The following is a 17,317-nucleotide window of genomic DNA, read 5'->3' on the forward strand; positions in this document are numbered from 1 at the left end:
ATCTGCTCCGTGGAGGCGGGGGTAATGTCATGCTGTCTGGTCTCTGTTTCCCTGTGTGTCCACTGGTGGTCTCACTTCCCCTTAGGCACCTCACCATAGGCACTACCGAGTTAATGTTCCCGTGCCTGTTCCCTTTCCTGTTCCTTCTTTGTTTGTTTGTTTGGAATGTATTCTGGTTTTGGCCCCGGCTTGTTGGATTACGATTTGGATTATCCTTAATAAACCACACTGCGATTGGATCTTTCGTCTCCTGTATTTCCCTGGGTCTCCGATCGTCACAGTCCATCATCCAGCAAGAAATGTCTGTTAGACAAGCTGAGATGCGAATAGCTACCGTCGGATCATCAAGATGGAATGAGAGTTAGAGTTGAGTGTCATCAGCATAGCAGTGGTATGAAAAGCCATGTTTCTGAATGACACAACCTAATGATGCCATGTAGATGGAGAAGAGAAGTGTTCCAAGAACTGACCCCTGAGGCAACCCAGTAGTTAGATGTTGTGACTTGGACACTTCACCTCTCCAAGATACTTTAAAGGACCTATCTGATAGGTAAGACTGAAACCATTGAAATGTGGTTCCTGAGATGCCTTTTGCTAGTATGGTTCAAAAGCAGCGGACAGATTAAGCAGGATAAGTACTGAAGATTTGGATTCCGCTCTTGCCAGTCTTAGAGCTTCAACAACTGAGAGCAAGGCAGTGTCAGTTGAATGTCCACATCTGAAGCCAGATTGGTTGCTGTCAAGGAGGTTGTTGTGTGTGAGAAATGTAGAGACTTGGTTTAACACAGCTCGTTCAAGTGTTTTTACAATGAAAGGAATAAGGGAAACTGGTCTGTAGTTCTCTAAAAGAGATGGGTTGAGGGTGGGTTTCTTAAGTAGTGGAATATAATATATAATAAAATTAGGGCCGGGACTTTAACGTGTTAATTGAGATTAATTAATTACACAAAAAATAACGTGTTAACTAAGATTAATTAATTACAGAAAAAAAAAATTCCCGCATTTTTTATAACTTATTTTTGCTCCGCGGAACGTTTCTCACTGGATTTGTTTCGCCGGACCGATTATACTGGAGCACCATCACATGCAGCACATCGAGCCTCAAGTATCACCTCAACGCAAAACATATAGCAACTAGCGTGGACTTTACATGTTATGTTGAACTATGTATTATTTTGTTGGGGCAACAGTTTATGTTGAACTCTTTATTGTTTTGGCCAAGGTTATTGAGAGTTGGACTTAGTATGTTATGGCCTCTGAAGCAACAGAGAGATGTTTTCTAATAGTCAGTGTTTCCAATGTTCTGAATGTAATTGACAGTATTGTGTTTTACTTAAAAAACTCTTTACAGAAGGTTCCAGCACCCATAAGCTTCCTGAATTTCTGAAATGTACTATTTCTAAATTGTTTCTAAATATTCTATTGCTACACTTCATGGCAAAAATTGCACTGGTCTGCTAGACTCGGTTGAACAAAAATAAACAATATTTTGTTGCTTAAGCTTATGTATTCAGTCATTATTCAATGGTATACTATAAATCCATGTGAAAAAAAATTACTTCTCACTGTTCTCAGGTCAAATATTTATTTGCGATTAAAATGCGATTAATTTCGATTAATTAATTACAAAGCCTCTAATTAATTAGATTCATTTTTTTTAATCGAGTCCCGGCCCTAAATAAAATATGATAATCAGACTTCAACATTCAGCATGTAAATCACAAAAAATTTAATAATTCAATTGTATTTATTATTTTATTTTATAAGTTAAATAAACAAATTAAAGGCAACAGTAAAACAAAGCAATTGCATAATTTATTCATGCCCCAAGTACCCCTACATTTATTTATTTTTAGTAACTAGAACTCTTGTGTAAGTAAACTATACTAAGCATTTGTCAGTACAAAATACTATTCCTATTTCACTTAATTATTATTTTAAATTTATTTTTTATTTTTGTTTAAGGCAGTTTGCATGCTTTTTAAAAGGACACCTATAATGCCCCTTTTTATAATATTGGTATTGAGTGTCCCCAGAATGTGTCTGAAGTTTCAACCCAGAATAACCAAGAGATAAATCATTATAACAGCTGGAAAATGTAATTTTTGGGTATTGTCTAAAAAAAAGAGCTGTTTTGGAGTGTATAGATTTAAATGCAAATAAACTGAATATTCCCACCCTGTCTCCAGAAGAGGGCATCGTGTACATGTCTCTCTGCAGTGCATATCTACAGCAATAAACTGTCGGGTCTCGGGGCTAATCACCTGCCTTTTTGGTGTGTGTGTGTGTATTTGTGTTTGTTTGGATGGTTTGACAGCTCACCGCGTCTGCCTGTTTGAGTTTCCCCCGCCTTCCTTGTTTCCCCGTTGTTAACCTTAATTTCTCGCCACCTGTTCTCTATGTTCTTCTTATTTTTTCCCTTTATTATTCACTGTGTTTCTCTGTCTATTGTCAGACTGTTGTTGCTCGTGCCAATAGCTCCGATCTCCTAGTTGGTCTTTGTGCTCACCTTGTCGTGTCTTGTCCTCAGGCTCCAGTGTGTTTAGCTGATTTCTCTGCCCCCTGTTCTTACGAGCGCAGAGCTCCTAGAAGCTTCCAGCTGTCATCCCTCTGGTCTCGGCAGTCATACGAACTACTGTGGAACGTTACTCATCTGCTTTGACTCATCGACTTCTCATCCTCTCACTACGAGTGAAACTATGGGACGTGACTTATCTGCTCTGCCTCCTCTGCTTAAATAAAGCTCTGTGTAAACCCGCATCTGAATCCAGCCTGTTTCTCCTGACATAAACAGCCAGTAAAAGTAACTTAACTGAGAGCGAGAGAACCGGTGTTCGGTTTATCATTGTTAGGGTGGTTATGTTCACACACTGCTAACACACATTTATGTCCAAATACCATTTAAAAGTGGACTTTGCATAATAGGTGCCCTTTATTTAAAGCAAAACTATCATTTTGCATTATTGACACACTGTTTTCCTAATAAATGTTGTTCAGTTGCTTTGACGCAATGTATTTTGTTTAAAGCGCTATATAAATAAAGGTGACTTGATTTGACTTGACTTTAAGTAAGTCCAACTAATTAGATTTTACAGCGTAGGGACGAGTTTGCACTATTAACTGTTTGCATACCAGCATGCATATTACAAGTATATCTGCTGTTTATAGTAGAACACATTCTATTCCCCATTCATTGATCATTGGTCGAAAGATCTTGCACAAAATAATCTGCAGTATAAAGGGTAAACGAAAGGACTACCATAACATTTGGCATCTGGTTATACAATTTCTGGAAAATAACTAAATATTGGCATAGGCAATGTTAAATGCCTCTCACTCTGCTGATAGATATGTTTATATATGTTGTGCTTTTGTATTTGAAAATAATGAGGATATGTCTGTCTTAGCCTTTGTATAATAATTTATTTATCTGTGTAATATAAATTTTGGATGCTTTGGGGTGTGGGAGGTAAAAATGGTGTTAAAATATAAAAAGTATTTTGTCTAAAATGTCTAAAAAAAGAACACATTCTATCCAATGACACATTCTATTCAAAGTGATTTATGCAAAGTACATATACACATATTCATTCCTTTTCTGTTTACTAGGAATACTCTCAACATGTTCGTACAAGCTCTACATGATAACCTACGTGCTATTTAGGTTTCAGTTCATGACTTGCTGGAATGAAATGCTTGATCATTCTAATTTCATTGTAACCTTAAAAAAATTAATATGTAATTTACTTGTTCAGGGTTAAATAGATAAATAAATCAAATAAAACAAATTTGATTCAGCTACATACATTTTAAATCATTTCTAACCTTTGAAATTTACACTTAGCAGACACTTTTTGTCATAGCAATTTGTATTGCATTAATGCATTCAAGGCTGTAAATATTTAATAATTCCTTCAATACCTTGATTTGCTGCAAAACGCCTTCCTCTATTGGCTGTTGAATACTTAGTCAGTACATCATCATCATCATCATCATATTTGATTAAATTGTGACTGCCAGTGCTTATTGTTTTTGTCAATCACCTTTGCCAGTGATCTTCATTCCTCCTCATCTACCTGTCTCTGTCTACAATAAACCAGAACTTTTCAATTCTTGTCAGGGAACCTACAGCACTGAACATTTTGTATGTCATCCATAATTAAAACGTGTTTAACATTAGCAGAGAACTCTGTTAATTAAATGTGTCACAGAGAGAGAGATGCAAAATGTCCAGTGTGGTGGGTCTCCAGGACCAGGAATGAAAACAACTGTACATCCTGTTTTTCCTGCCTCTATGTGTATATATGCTTTCTATAGAGCTATCATATGTGCATTTAAGGTCCCCTATAGCACTATTAACTACAGTATTTACTCAACAATACAATTAAAGACACATGAACACACAAGGACTGACATAAAACGGTACAATTTTATTTTTTGTCTAGGCAGTCATCAAATTCAGTCATCAACATTTAAAAGGCAATTTGGATAAGGTATTCTATTGTCAGAAACATGACACTGCATCAGAACAAATTTTGTTCATAAGATGTTGGGCTAAACAATTGTAGATTCACAGTCACTTGTATTAAAAGTTCAAATTAAACAAAAGACAGTCTGGTAAAACTTTTAGTAATTTCGAGACAACAATTAATACAAGGAGCAATTTCCAACATCCAATTAGTACAAATAAAATTTACATATAGAGTGCTACAAGAGAAAGTTTTAAGTGTAAATTTTCCAAAAGTGAGATTTATACATCACATAAAAGCTGAATAAATAAGCTTTCCATTGATGTATGTTTTGAATTTCTTTTGAACTGTTTGAATATCTGGAATCTAAGGGTGCAAAAAAAAAAAAAAATCGAAATACTGAGAAAATCACCTTTAAAATTGTCCAAATTAAGTTCTTAGATATGCATATTACTTATTAAAAACTAAGTTTTGATATATTTATGGTAGGGAATTTACAAAATATCTTCATGGGACATGATCTTTACTTAATATCCGAATTATGTTTTGGCATAAAAGAAAAATCTATCATTTTGACCCATACAATGTATTTTTTGGCTATTGGTACAAATATACCCCAGCGTCTTAAGACTGGTTTTATGGTCCAGGGTCACATATAAGTTGTTAAACTAAAAATATCTGATACAAAAATACTATAGATACTATAGATATGTTCCATTTTTTTCCCTCCTTTTCTTCTTAAAGAAATAATATAAAATAAAAGAGCAGCATCATGCAGCAGGTATTTTTGAACATAGATACATTTCTAAATATGAAATAAACAGATGTGCACACACCTATATATTTAAGGACCAATTCACACTATTAACTATTAAACTAGCAAATTAGGAATACATTGAGGCAAAAGAAATAAATAAATAAATAAAACAAAATAAAAATACAAAATAATAATAATAATAGTCAATAGTTTTTTACTGTTTACTATTGTCCTCTTTTTAGAACTGCTTTATAGCAGTATTGAATCTTGTTTGCATTACACTATTTTCTTGTTTAACTGTAAAGATATTTTGACAAGATCTGTGTTGTATAAAGCACTAAATAAATAAAAGGTAATTTGACTTGAATAGTTAGTTAACAGCTAGAATTGGTCTTTAATATATATATATATATATATATATATATATATATATATATATATATATATATATATATATACTTAAAATAAAATATTACAAATATTGTATATTATAAAAAAAATTACTGCAGTATTTCTCATTTTAATTAATCTTTGAATGATGATATACAGTTTTTGATGATGGCCTTTTTCCTGATTTAAAATTTTCTTCAGACTCTCTGAATCTTTTATATGGAAATATTCAATGGCTCTCCTTGGAGGATACGTGGAACATGGAGGAAAAGAAAAGAATAGAAAAGAAAAGAAAAAGACCATCAACACTCATTCATTCAATATTTCATTAATGTTTAAATAGTGTTTGTTTAATGTAACAAAAACAGAAGTACAGAATGAAGAGTAATTTATTCGTTTACCTGCAGAGCCTCCATTAGATTCACCTGATTTACTGATTCTGCTAAATAAGCAGGCTGCCAGAAACACAGCCAGAAGGACAACAGCGGCTATCACAGGTGAGCAACCATACCTGAGGATTTGTTTAATATTTTATTAGAAATTAAACTTGCCATCAATTTAGTTTATGCAAAGCAAAGATGATAATAAAAAAGAAACTTACAAGGTTATCTCTTTCACTTTTCATAAGGGAGAAGAGAGAGGGTGATGATTAGAAAGAATGTATATAGTACACAAATACATGCAATTTAACAAATAGTCAAGAAACCTCATCTACAGGGATTTTAAGGATTATGAAATTCAGTTCTAAAAGATTGGTCTAGTGACAAACATATTTCTGCCAAAATTACTATCAGGAGATGTGTATAGCTGCCATGAAAAAAATTATCAGGGTTTATGATTTTATAAGCCCACCGCAAACCAGTTTACAGGAAGCTGATTGAAAGGCATGCAATAATTATTTTCACTTTAGTTGCCTACAGTGGGCAAACCTTATTATATTAAATATATTTCAAAGTTTCTTGGAGTAACACAATAGTGACAAATGTTTTTAGAATGAATGCAAATATTGTGCGAGCAGACACAATAATATAACAATTTCTACTAAAGAAACATTTCAAGAGAAGTTACAAGGCAATACATGTCAATGTGGGGCAGGGCCAAGAATCGTGCGATGGAGCTCTTTTGTGTTTATTTTATTATTACACTTTATTTAAATGTTCGCCAGTTTCTACCTCGTTCTTCCTGGATTTCGGCACCAGTGTAACACAGTTTATAGTCACAGGAAGTAGGATGCAGGAACCGGCGAACTTTCAAATAAAACTTTAATAATAAAAGAAACACAAAATAGTGCGGCAGATATCGCACATTCTCATTACTCCCCCGGCCTCGCTCCATTCCCATGGCTCTTGACCCCACCCCACTCAACACAGTCATATAATGTTTGAAAAACTGACAAAATTGCAAGGTAAGTGCAATACTTACTGTGTATGGGGGCACACTGTGTGTCTGAAAACCGTGTGCAATTGGAAACAGTAATCTCTCCAATTTCTATAGTTAGTGGAGGGGGGATTATTATTGTTAGAGCAATATATCTTATTTTAAAATTAGTTGTGTAAACATTCATGAAATTAATTGTTGCATACCTTCACATCTGCGGCATAGATTACATAATACAGCAATGTGGCCTCTGGGTCCTTCAGAGCAGTTGCGAGCAACATACTCACCTGTAGATTTGAAATGTATGATTATTTATTGATTCACATCGGTATCCTTCATTTTCAGGTTATCTCTGTAGAATTTACCATTTTGGCAGTTCAAGCAGCACAGGGTTTCTTGAACTTGGAAATGGTTCTCTGGACATGCTGCTGCATATAGAGTACTCGATGCAGCCACAAATATTGCCTGGAGATTTAAAGAGAATATATATATATATATATATATATAAATATATATATATATATATATATATATATATATATATATATATATATATATATATATATATATATATATATATATATTTTTTTTTTTTTTTTTTTTTTTTTTTTTTTTTCAGTGTAAATCTCAAATTACATATGCCTAATTCAGGGATTTGGAACAGTACAAGAAAATATAATAATAATAATAATAAGAAGAAGAAGAAGAAGAAGAAGAAGAAGAAGAAGAAGAAGAAGAAAAACACTTTGGAAACCAAAAACAGGAACAAAATCCTTTAAAATCATTCCAATGTGAAAAGGTTGTATTTACATGCTAGTTAATAAATGCATCATATTTTTTTAAGAATCTTTAAAACTTACAGTTTAGTATTTGTAAATTCACAAAATAGTTGACAATTACATTTTTTAAAAAATGAGAAAGAAAAAAGTAGAACAAAGTATTCTTACCAAAACACGTCTGGTGTCTGACTGGTTCATTGTAGGTTTCATTCTGTTTACTGACAATCCTCAACTCTCCGCTTTAAAATGGAGCACTGACGTGTTTAAGGAGTGGCCTCCTGGAGATCCTGTAAAATATTCATGTTGTCTCATGTTATGTTTATTAAAAGCCCTCACTACATGTACTGCGGTTAAGCTAACTGAGACTTGCTATACCACTTGTATATCATTGCTCTTTTGTTGTTTTTGATCGCTTCCATTGTCCTCATTTGTAAGTCGCTTTGCATAAAAGCGTCTGCTAAATGACTAAATGTAAATGTAAATCTCTCATAATTTCAGGCAGTCAGAGATTGATTGTCTTTAACTAAAAGGTAGCTATGTCTTGTGTGTGAACTATATCTAATTAAATAAATATAATGTCTGTCTGTTTGTCTGTGTGTTATCAGTTTCCTCTTCACTCCACAAGGATTTTTTTTTTTTTTACTGCTTTTTGGACATAGCAACAGTATCTAAGGAGTGTGGGGTTTTGCGAAGGGTCAATTGCCTTTCAACATAATTCCTGTTTGACAAGCTTTTTGTTGATAGTTGCATAGCAATAAAATATGTTGCAGCAGCACTAATACTGGTTTGACTGTTACTATCACCATTTGAAGTTACATATTAGCAGAGTGTTTAAAGCTTGTTTAAAATGTAACTTTGAAGCCAGTGCACTGAAAGCATAACATCTGAGAACAAAAAAAACAAACAAAAAAAAACTATCACATTAAATTTAATCCATTTATTTAGGATAAAAAACTGTCCCAATTTACATGAATCCACCTTGATGTGAAATGCTTTAATGAAAGTTATTTTATCTCTAAAAAGCTTTCACTGTGAACTGCTTTGATATGAATCAAGATATTGGGGAGTGATTTGATCATGGATGAATGACATATCACTTTGCCCTGATTGGCTGAATGGACCAGTTTCAGCTTGTAATCACTTACGTAGAATCAGAGCCATTGATAAAACAAAAAACAAAAAACAAACTGTTTCTCAAACATGAAATGAAAACCTATCATTTACCATGGCAATGAACTCTTAAAGCCATTTTCTTAAACCTGAAAAACCAGTGTCTGATCAAACTAAACTTGTACTTACCTGGGTAGACAATGAAAACCTTTTTATTAAATAAACTCATAAGAAAAATGGATAATTGGGACTTATTTAAAAAAAAAAAAATAATAATAATAATAATAATAATAATAAAAAATGCTTTAATCCCAGAGTTTCATTAAATTTCATTTAGTAGACTGAATGCTACTATAAATCCTCCTGTCTTTAACTGTATTGATATTTCTGTGCAAACTTTTTCTTAAACATTTTATTGACAAAATCGCTGCTACCAGATCTTCTTACTTGGTCATGATCCATCGGTTCCTCCATCAACGTTCTTTGCTGTCTTTCATCTGTTTTCTATTACCACCCCAGCAGAGATTGTTGAACACTTGAAGACTTCTACTAGAAGCCACAACATTATTCCAACTCGTATTTTTAAACAGGTTTTTGATTTTATTGGTGCTAGCATTTTGATTTTAATAAACTGATGCTTGGTTTCAGGCTCTGTGCCATCTTATTTTAAACATGCTATAGTGCAGCCTCTAATTCAGTGATCTAATTTGGATCATACAGACTTAGAGATTTAGACAGATTTGCTGCCTTTACTCTCTAGAGAAGGTAGTTTTTAGGCACTGGACTAAAAATACATTCATCAGCCATCACTCCCAAAATGAATCTTGTTTGCTGTGAATTACAACAATAAAATAAAATTTGATCATAAACAAGAACATGAACAATATCACATTTGACCACAGAAATTCTAAAATTACATTTCCCTTACATTCAATGGCATTAATAAAAACACTAACACCAACCAGCTACGCAATATATGGTGTTAATAATCGAATGTGATTCATTTAATAAACGCAAAATTGCGTAGCTTGTTGGTGATCTACAGCTTTGTGTATTAAATGCTGTAGATTTACCAGTAGGCTACTATTAATCACAGAATCAGCTTTACTGATGAGATGTGCATGGCTATCGCATGTGATTTATTGTGCAGACCTTGTTTGTTGATCACAAAATACAAAGTAGATGAGGAAAACCAGGAATGCCAGTTTAAAGCTTGGAGCTTGATTTTTCCACAGATTATTTGTCTCATAATCTGCTGTCAGGGCATAATGACAGGTTTAACAAATATGTAAAAAACATATTTTTACAAAAGTTACCTACTGCAGCTTTAATTCAAAGTGGAATGGTGCACTCTGATTAGTGAGTGGATATATTGCATTCTGCAAAGAAGGAAGACTGGCATTTATTGCGGTTTGGAAAAAAAGGAGAAATTATTTGCTATTATTTGTGTAAACTCACAATGAAGAGAAAACATTGTGCTTCTGTCTCATCTTGAACACCATGTTGGAGTCCAAGGGGTGGCCCTTCAGTAGTTCAAGTTCAATGTTTGGGGTCAGATTGGAAATCAGATCACTTTTTTGAGTAACTGTTAATGTAAGAAGGGAAAAAATCAAGAAAAGAAAAGAAATCGAGAGTAAGTGCAGAGGCGTTGTGTGTTCTGTGTGAACATGATGCTTACGCTATGCGGCGGCAGGTGAGCTGCAAGTTTTTTTGATTTCAGCCCGATGCAGTTCTCATTTTCACGTCCCGTGGTAAATTTTTTAACTATCAAATGCATTTGCGCTTGTCTGTGCACCCATGGGCATGCTGGTGTGAAAACGAGGTGTATTCAGGTGCATTTTTTGAGGCAGCTGAAATAGACTGTGTCATTGACCAACTAAAACCTGGTCTGAAGTCAATGGCACAGTATTTTTTGCTATTTAAAGAGTGCATCAGTAATATTGGCAGTTCCACAATGCGATTACACTCTTATTACATACACAGGGTTGCACAGCAGCACACAAACATGCCAAATGTTAAAAATTAAAGGATTACAAGGTAAAATATTATTATTGTCTAGGCTACTGTATATAACTATAAAAATCCCTACATGTCATAATGGATAGTTATCGCATGTATCAGAATAAGCAGCTCCATTTTTCCTGTTGTTAAACTAGCAAAAGTAGATTCGGACACACCCTAAGTTCACCTGCGCCTTGCGCTTTAGACCATGCGCTTAGAATCATTAAAATAGGGCTCTAAATGTCAACATGCATTTACTCATCTCACCTAAAACAGAGTCAGTATTCTTTAAAATGAATAAAAACAGTCAAATGCAAACTCAGAATATTATACAAACCTGCAATAATGAAATATGTTAAATGAGACGAATATATTTTATTTAATCCCATTTTATTAACCAATGTATATTTTTCTGAAATTAAATGATTAAATTCAACCATACTACTAACAATAATAATAATAATAATAATAATAATAATAATAATATATATATGTAAAACAGCTCGTTAGATAATGGACAAGGAAGACAGGGGTGGCGAAAAATGCTCTTTATTAAATCAAAATAAAACAGGATAAACAAAAGTAAACTGCGGCTCGGCTCTCTGCCTTTAAACATATATTTCCACGTACACACACACTGCTCAGCTCTGCTCTCTCATAGATCCAGCCTCCCCTCGCCGGTCTGCTCTGCGCTTATAAATCCTCTCTCCCCAATCACTGGAATTACAAACAGGTGTTAATCATTGATCATTTGACCTCCTTATTACCGCTCGTCCCCACATTCTTTCTCCCGCTGCAGTATTTTCGGCTTCCCACGCCCACCTCGCCACATACCCCCACCGCCCGACTCAGGCCGGGAAGCACTCCGGCCTGCAGCAGCCCCCCCCCCCACTCCTGGAGAGGAAGTCGGCCACCGCCATCTGGGCCCCCGGCCTGTGGATCACCTTGAATTTAAAAGGCTGTAAAGCGAGATACCAACGGGTGATCCGCGCGTTGGTATCCTTCATGCGGTGGAGCCACTGGAGGGGCGTGTGGTCCGAACAGAGAGTGAATTCCCGTCCCAGAAGGTAATAGCGCAGAGTGAGGACAGCCCATCGAATGGCTAAACATTCTTTTTCAATGGTGCTGTATCTAGTCTCTCTCTTTGAGAGCTTTCGACTTAGATACAGCACCGGCCGCTCCTCTCCTGCGACCACCTGAGACAGGACCGCACCCAACCCCCTGTCCGACGCGTCCGTCTGCAACAAAAACGGGAGATTAAAGTTAGGAGAGTGCAAGAGCGGCCCGCCGCACAGGGCAACTTTTACCTTGGTTAGGGCCTGTTGGCACGGCTCCGTCCACTGGACCGGATCTGGTGCTTCCTTTTTGGTGAGATCAGTCAGCGGGCTGGTGAGGTCCGAATAATTAGGAATAAACCTTCTATAATATCCCGCCAGCCCCAGGAACTGTCTCACCTCCTTTTTGGTCTTGGGGCTTGGGCAAGCTGCAATTGCTGCGGTCTTGTCAATTTGGGGACGCACCTGCCCATGACCCAAGTGGAAGCCCAGATACCGTACCTCCACCCGCCCAATTGCACACTTCCGTGGGTTCGCCGTGAGTCCAGCCACCCTTAAAGATCTCAGGACCGCACGCAGATGTTCCATATGCCGCTGCCTATCATTACTGTGTATAATGATGTCGTCGAGATAGGCAGTGGCGTACGCGCAATGGGGCCGGAGAATCTTGTCCATAAGACGCTGAAAGGTGGCGGGAGCCCCGAATAACCCAAACGGAAGGGTGACAAATTGGTGCAACCCAAACGGCGTGGTGAAGGCCGTTTTTTCTTTGGATAATGGCGACAAGGGGATCTGCCAATACCCTTTTGTTAAATCCAGTGTCGAATAAAAGCGAGCCGAACCTAACCGATCAAGCAGCTCGTCAACTCGGGGCATTGGATAAGCGTCGAATTTCGACACTGCATTCACCTTTCGGTAATCAACACAGAAACGGACCGAGCCGTCTGTTTTAGGGACTAAAACTATCGGGCTCGCCCAGTCGCTATGCGATTCTTCTATTACTCCCAACTCTAGCATGGCCGTTAATTCATCTTGAACCACCTTTTTTTTGTGTTCCGGTTAACGATAGGGACGGCTGCGCGCCACTTCCCCGGGGACCGTTTCGATATGGTGCTGTATGAGATTCGTGCGACCCGGCAGGGGTGAAAACACGTCCGCAAAATCTGCTTACAACTTGGCTACCTCGGCAAGCTGCCGTGGCGAGAGGTGATCTCCCCCCGGGACCAGAGCGAGCGGGTTGGTTTTGACAGCTGCTTCTGGTCCGAGATCATCCTCTGCTGAAATTGTCACGGCTTACTCAACCGAGGTCACCTCATTCCACCGTTTTAGGAGGTTGAGAAGATAAATTTGACGTGAATTCCCTCTATCCGAACGCACCACCTCATAATCGAGATCCCCCACTCGCCGTGTAACCACAAACGGTCCTTGCCACTTCGCGAGTAATTTAGAACTGGATGTTGGAAGTAACACAAGCACTTTCTCTCCCGGTGTAAATTGACGCGCTCGCGTACCCCTGTTGTACAGCCGACTCTGTTTGTCTTGAGCCTGGAGCAAATTCTCCATAGACAGCCGCCCCAGAGTGTGAAGTTTTGCTCTAAGGTCCATGACATACTGAATTTCACTACGGCTGTTTGACGGCCCCTCCTCCCAAGCCTCCCTAATGACGTCAAGCACCCCGCGGGGCTGACGGCCATAGAGAAGCTTGAATGGGGAAAACCCTGTGGAGGCTTGTGGAAACTCCCGCACTGCGAACAACAGGGGCTCGAGCCATTTATCCCAATTTTTGGCGTCCTCCTTAACGAACTTACGAACCATGGATTTCAATGTGCGATTAAATCGTTCCACCAAGCCATCTGTTTGTGGGTGATAGACGCTGGTGCGAAACGATTTAATGCCCAGTAGTTCGTATAGCTCGCTTACCGTACATGACATAAACGCCGTGCCCTGGTCTGTGAGGATCTCTTTGGGGATCCCCACTCGGGAGATCACCCGAAACAGTGCGTCCGCCACACTCTTTGCGGAGATTGTGCGTAGCGGCACTGCTTCTGGGTATCGTGTTGCATAGTCCACGAGAACTAATGCAAAACGATGCCCGCGTGCTGAGAGTTCTAATGGCCCGATGAGGTCCATACCAATTCTCTCGAAGGGGACCTCCATCAGTGGTAAGGGACGCAATGGCGCTTTAGAAGTGGCCGGCGGATTTACCAGCTGACATTCCCGACACCCCGCACACCACCGGCGGATGTGCTCGTGAATGCCCGGCCAAAAAAAACGGGCCATGAGCCACTCACGTTTCTTTGCTTCCCCCAAGTGGCCGGCCATGGGACTACAGTGAGCCGCCTGGAAAAGCATTTCCCGACGGCTTTTTGGGACTAATAATTGGGTTATATTCCTTTTTGACTGGGTATCTTGGGTCACCCGATACAACCTATCTTTTATTATGGAAAAATAAGGAAAAGAGAGCGGCTTATCAGGCTGGAGAAGCCGTCCGTCGATGGTGTGGACCCGGTCATACGCGTTTTTAAGCGTCTCATCACAAGACTGCTCCAGTGGAAAGTCATCTAGCTCAGGGGACATGAAGTCCGCCCTCGCTCTCGTTTCCTCTGAGTCAGCCTGTGAAGGTCCCGCAACTGCATCGCCAGCCTGCGCCACCGCTTCTCCATTTCCCTGCCCTGTCCCCCAAGAAGCATCCGCACACAAAACCCCCAATAATTGTGTAAAAGCTGGCCAATCTGTCCCCAAAATCAGCGGATGCCTAAGGTGGGAATTAACCGCCACCCATCATTCTATGCGTTTTCCCCCGAAACTGAATACTAATCGGCACTAGAGGGTAGTCCACCACATCCCCGTGCACACACCTCACTTTAACCTTGCGGCTTGTATCCAATGCCCTCTGTTGCATCAGGCTTTGATGAATGGAGGTTTGGTTACAGCCTGAATCCACCAAAGTACAGGCAACTGTTGGGCCGCCACCTGTGCCTCCCCAGTCAGCAGCGGGATGAGGCGCACCGGCCATTGGTTGCGCTCCCAGCCACACGCCTCCGCTGTTCTCTCAAAGAGATCCACAAACGCCTCCGGATCGTCTTGTGGACCCATCTTCATCAGCGGGACGTGCGCTAAGGAGGAGACTGCTGCTGGGGCACCCTCCCGGCCCAGGAAGCTCCGAAGGACTCGCCGGTCTTCATCCTGGGCTTGGACCAACAGCCGGAAGCGATCCTCCTGCTCCAACTTGAGGTCCATCAGCGCCTGATGTTGGGTTTGGTGAAGACTGGCGAGTGACTTCACCAGCTCCGCAAGTGGCGTTGCTGTCACTGGCTGCATGGCGGCATGCCGGCTTCCTTGTCCCGGGTTTCGGCACCAGTGTAAAACAGTTCGTTAGATAATGGACAAGGAAGACAGGGGTGGCGAAAAATGCTCTTTATTAAATCAAAATAAAACAGGATAAACAAAAGTAAACTGCGGCTCGGCTCTCTGCCTTTAAACATATATTTCCGCGCACACACACACTGCTCAGCTCTGCTCTCTCATAGATCCAGCCTCCCCTCGCCGGTCTGCTCGGCGCTTATAAATCCTCTCTCCCCAATCACTGGAATTACAAACAGGTGTTAATCATTAATCATTTGACCTCCTTATTACCGCTCGTCCCCACATTCTTTCTCCCGCTGTAGTATTTTCGGCTTCCCACGCCCACCTCGCCACAATATATATATATATATATATATATATATATATATATATATATATATATATATATATATATATATATATATATACACACACACACAAACACACACGCACACACACTGTACCAAAATGATAGGAAGAAAAAAAGTAGGGAGAAGGCTTGGAAGGGCTCATTTTCCAAAGCATACAATGTGCTGCTCTACAAGGACATTTAATTTTTGTATGTTTACAGTTTTACAGTTTTAAAAGATTCCTTTCTTCTGTTGTTATTTGAAGGCTTTATCTGTCTGCCAAATCAAGCAGGGCATTTGATAAGAGGGCAGAACATTCAGCATCATCTCTGAAACATTGTGGAGCCGTGTGATGGCATGAGCATGCATGGCTTCCAGTGGTACTGGGTTACTAGTGTTTAGTGAGGACAAGACAGAAGACAGAAGCAGCCAGATGAATTCTGAAGTGTATAGGGATATACTCTCTGCCCAGATTCAGCCAAATGTAGCACAGTTGATTGTAAAAAGACAACGATCTGACAAACAAGAGACGAAAGACAGGGTGTTAAATCAGGCGATCAGTGGCAACACCCACATGAAACAATCAACATGACGTAACATGAATACAACTGGAGACGGTGCATTCATGAACCGTGACAGTACCCCTCCTCCTAAGGACGCCTCCTGGCGTCCCCAGAATCTCTTACCTGTCGATTGTAATCATCGATAAGGGAGTGATCCAGTATGTCCCTAGCAGGTACCCAACTTCTCTCCTCCGGACCATAACCCTCCCAGTCCACCAAGCACTGAAATCCGCATCCCCTCCATCTAGAGTCCAGAATGCGATTGACCGAATAGGTGGTCTCCCCATCTACGAGTCGCGGCGGGGGAGGAACCGGGGTAGGCGGATTAATGGGAGAATGAAATACGGGCTTGATCTTGGATACGTGAAAGGCGGGATGAATTCTCCTGTACGCAGGAGGGAGTTTAAGGCGGACTGCCACCGGACTAATGATCTTGGTGACAGTAAACGGGCCAATAAATTTGGGAGCCAATTTATTAGATATGGAACGGAGAGGAATATTCTTGGTAAAAAGCCACACTTTTTGACCCACGACGTATATGGGAGGCCTAGACCGGTGGCGATCGGCTTTGGCCTTGGTGCACGGCCCCACTTGGATTAGAGTCTCGCGGGCTCTGGTCCAAGTGCGGTGACACCTCTGGACGAAGGCGTGAACGGAGGGGACCGCAACTTCGGATTCCATACTGGGAAAAATAGGTGGCTGGTAACCTACACTACACTCAAAAGGAGATAGGCCCATAGCTGATACTGGTAAGGTATTGTGGGCGTACTCCACCATAGACAATTGTTGGCTCCAGGAGGAAGGATTCTTGGAGACCAAATATCGCAACACCCTTTCCAAATCTTGGTTGGCTCTCTTGGTTTGACCATTGCTCTGGGGGTGAAGCCCTGAGGACAGACTTACAGTAGCTCCCAGAATTCTCTAATTTACAGAATTCTCACCAAAATTTAGACACAAATTGGGGTCCCCTGTCGGAAACCACGTCTATCTGGAGGCCATGTAAACGAAAGACATGGTCTACGACGGTCAACGCTGTCTCCTTGGCTGAGGGTAATTTGGGCAAGGGAATAAAGTGGGCTGCCTTTGACAACCGGTCCACCACGGTTAAAACTACCGTGTTG

At 39.6% G+C, this 17,317-nt stretch overlaps 1 protein-coding gene across 1 annotated transcript; it reads right to left on the reverse strand.

Annotated features, from left to right (window-relative positions):
- Positions 1 to 4,410: 4,410 nt before the first annotated feature.
- On the reverse strand, positions 4,411 to 8,085 carry LOC127967844 (CD27 antigen-like). The gene is made up of 7 exons (XM_052568576.1): positions 7,941 to 8,085; positions 7,359 to 7,458; positions 7,200 to 7,280; positions 7,039 to 7,104; positions 6,218 to 6,233; positions 6,018 to 6,127; positions 4,411 to 5,857 (listed from the first exon to the last, which is right to left on the reverse strand). The coding sequence occupies exons 1-7, from the start codon at positions 7,980 to 7,982 to the stop codon at positions 5,832 to 5,834; spliced, it is 441 nt and encodes a 146-aa protein (XP_052424536.1). The 5' UTR covers positions 7,983 to 8,085; the 3' UTR covers positions 4,411 to 5,831.
- Between the last annotated feature and the right edge of the window lie 9,232 nt (positions 8,086 to 17,317).

The sequence above is a fragment of the Carassius gibelio genome, chromosome B11, assembly GCF_023724105.1.
Source record: "Carassius gibelio isolate Cgi1373 ecotype wild population from Czech Republic chromosome B11, carGib1.2-hapl.c, whole genome shotgun sequence".
In the NCBI taxonomy this organism is placed as follows: domain Eukaryota; kingdom Metazoa; phylum Chordata; class Actinopteri; order Cypriniformes; family Cyprinidae; genus Carassius; species Carassius gibelio.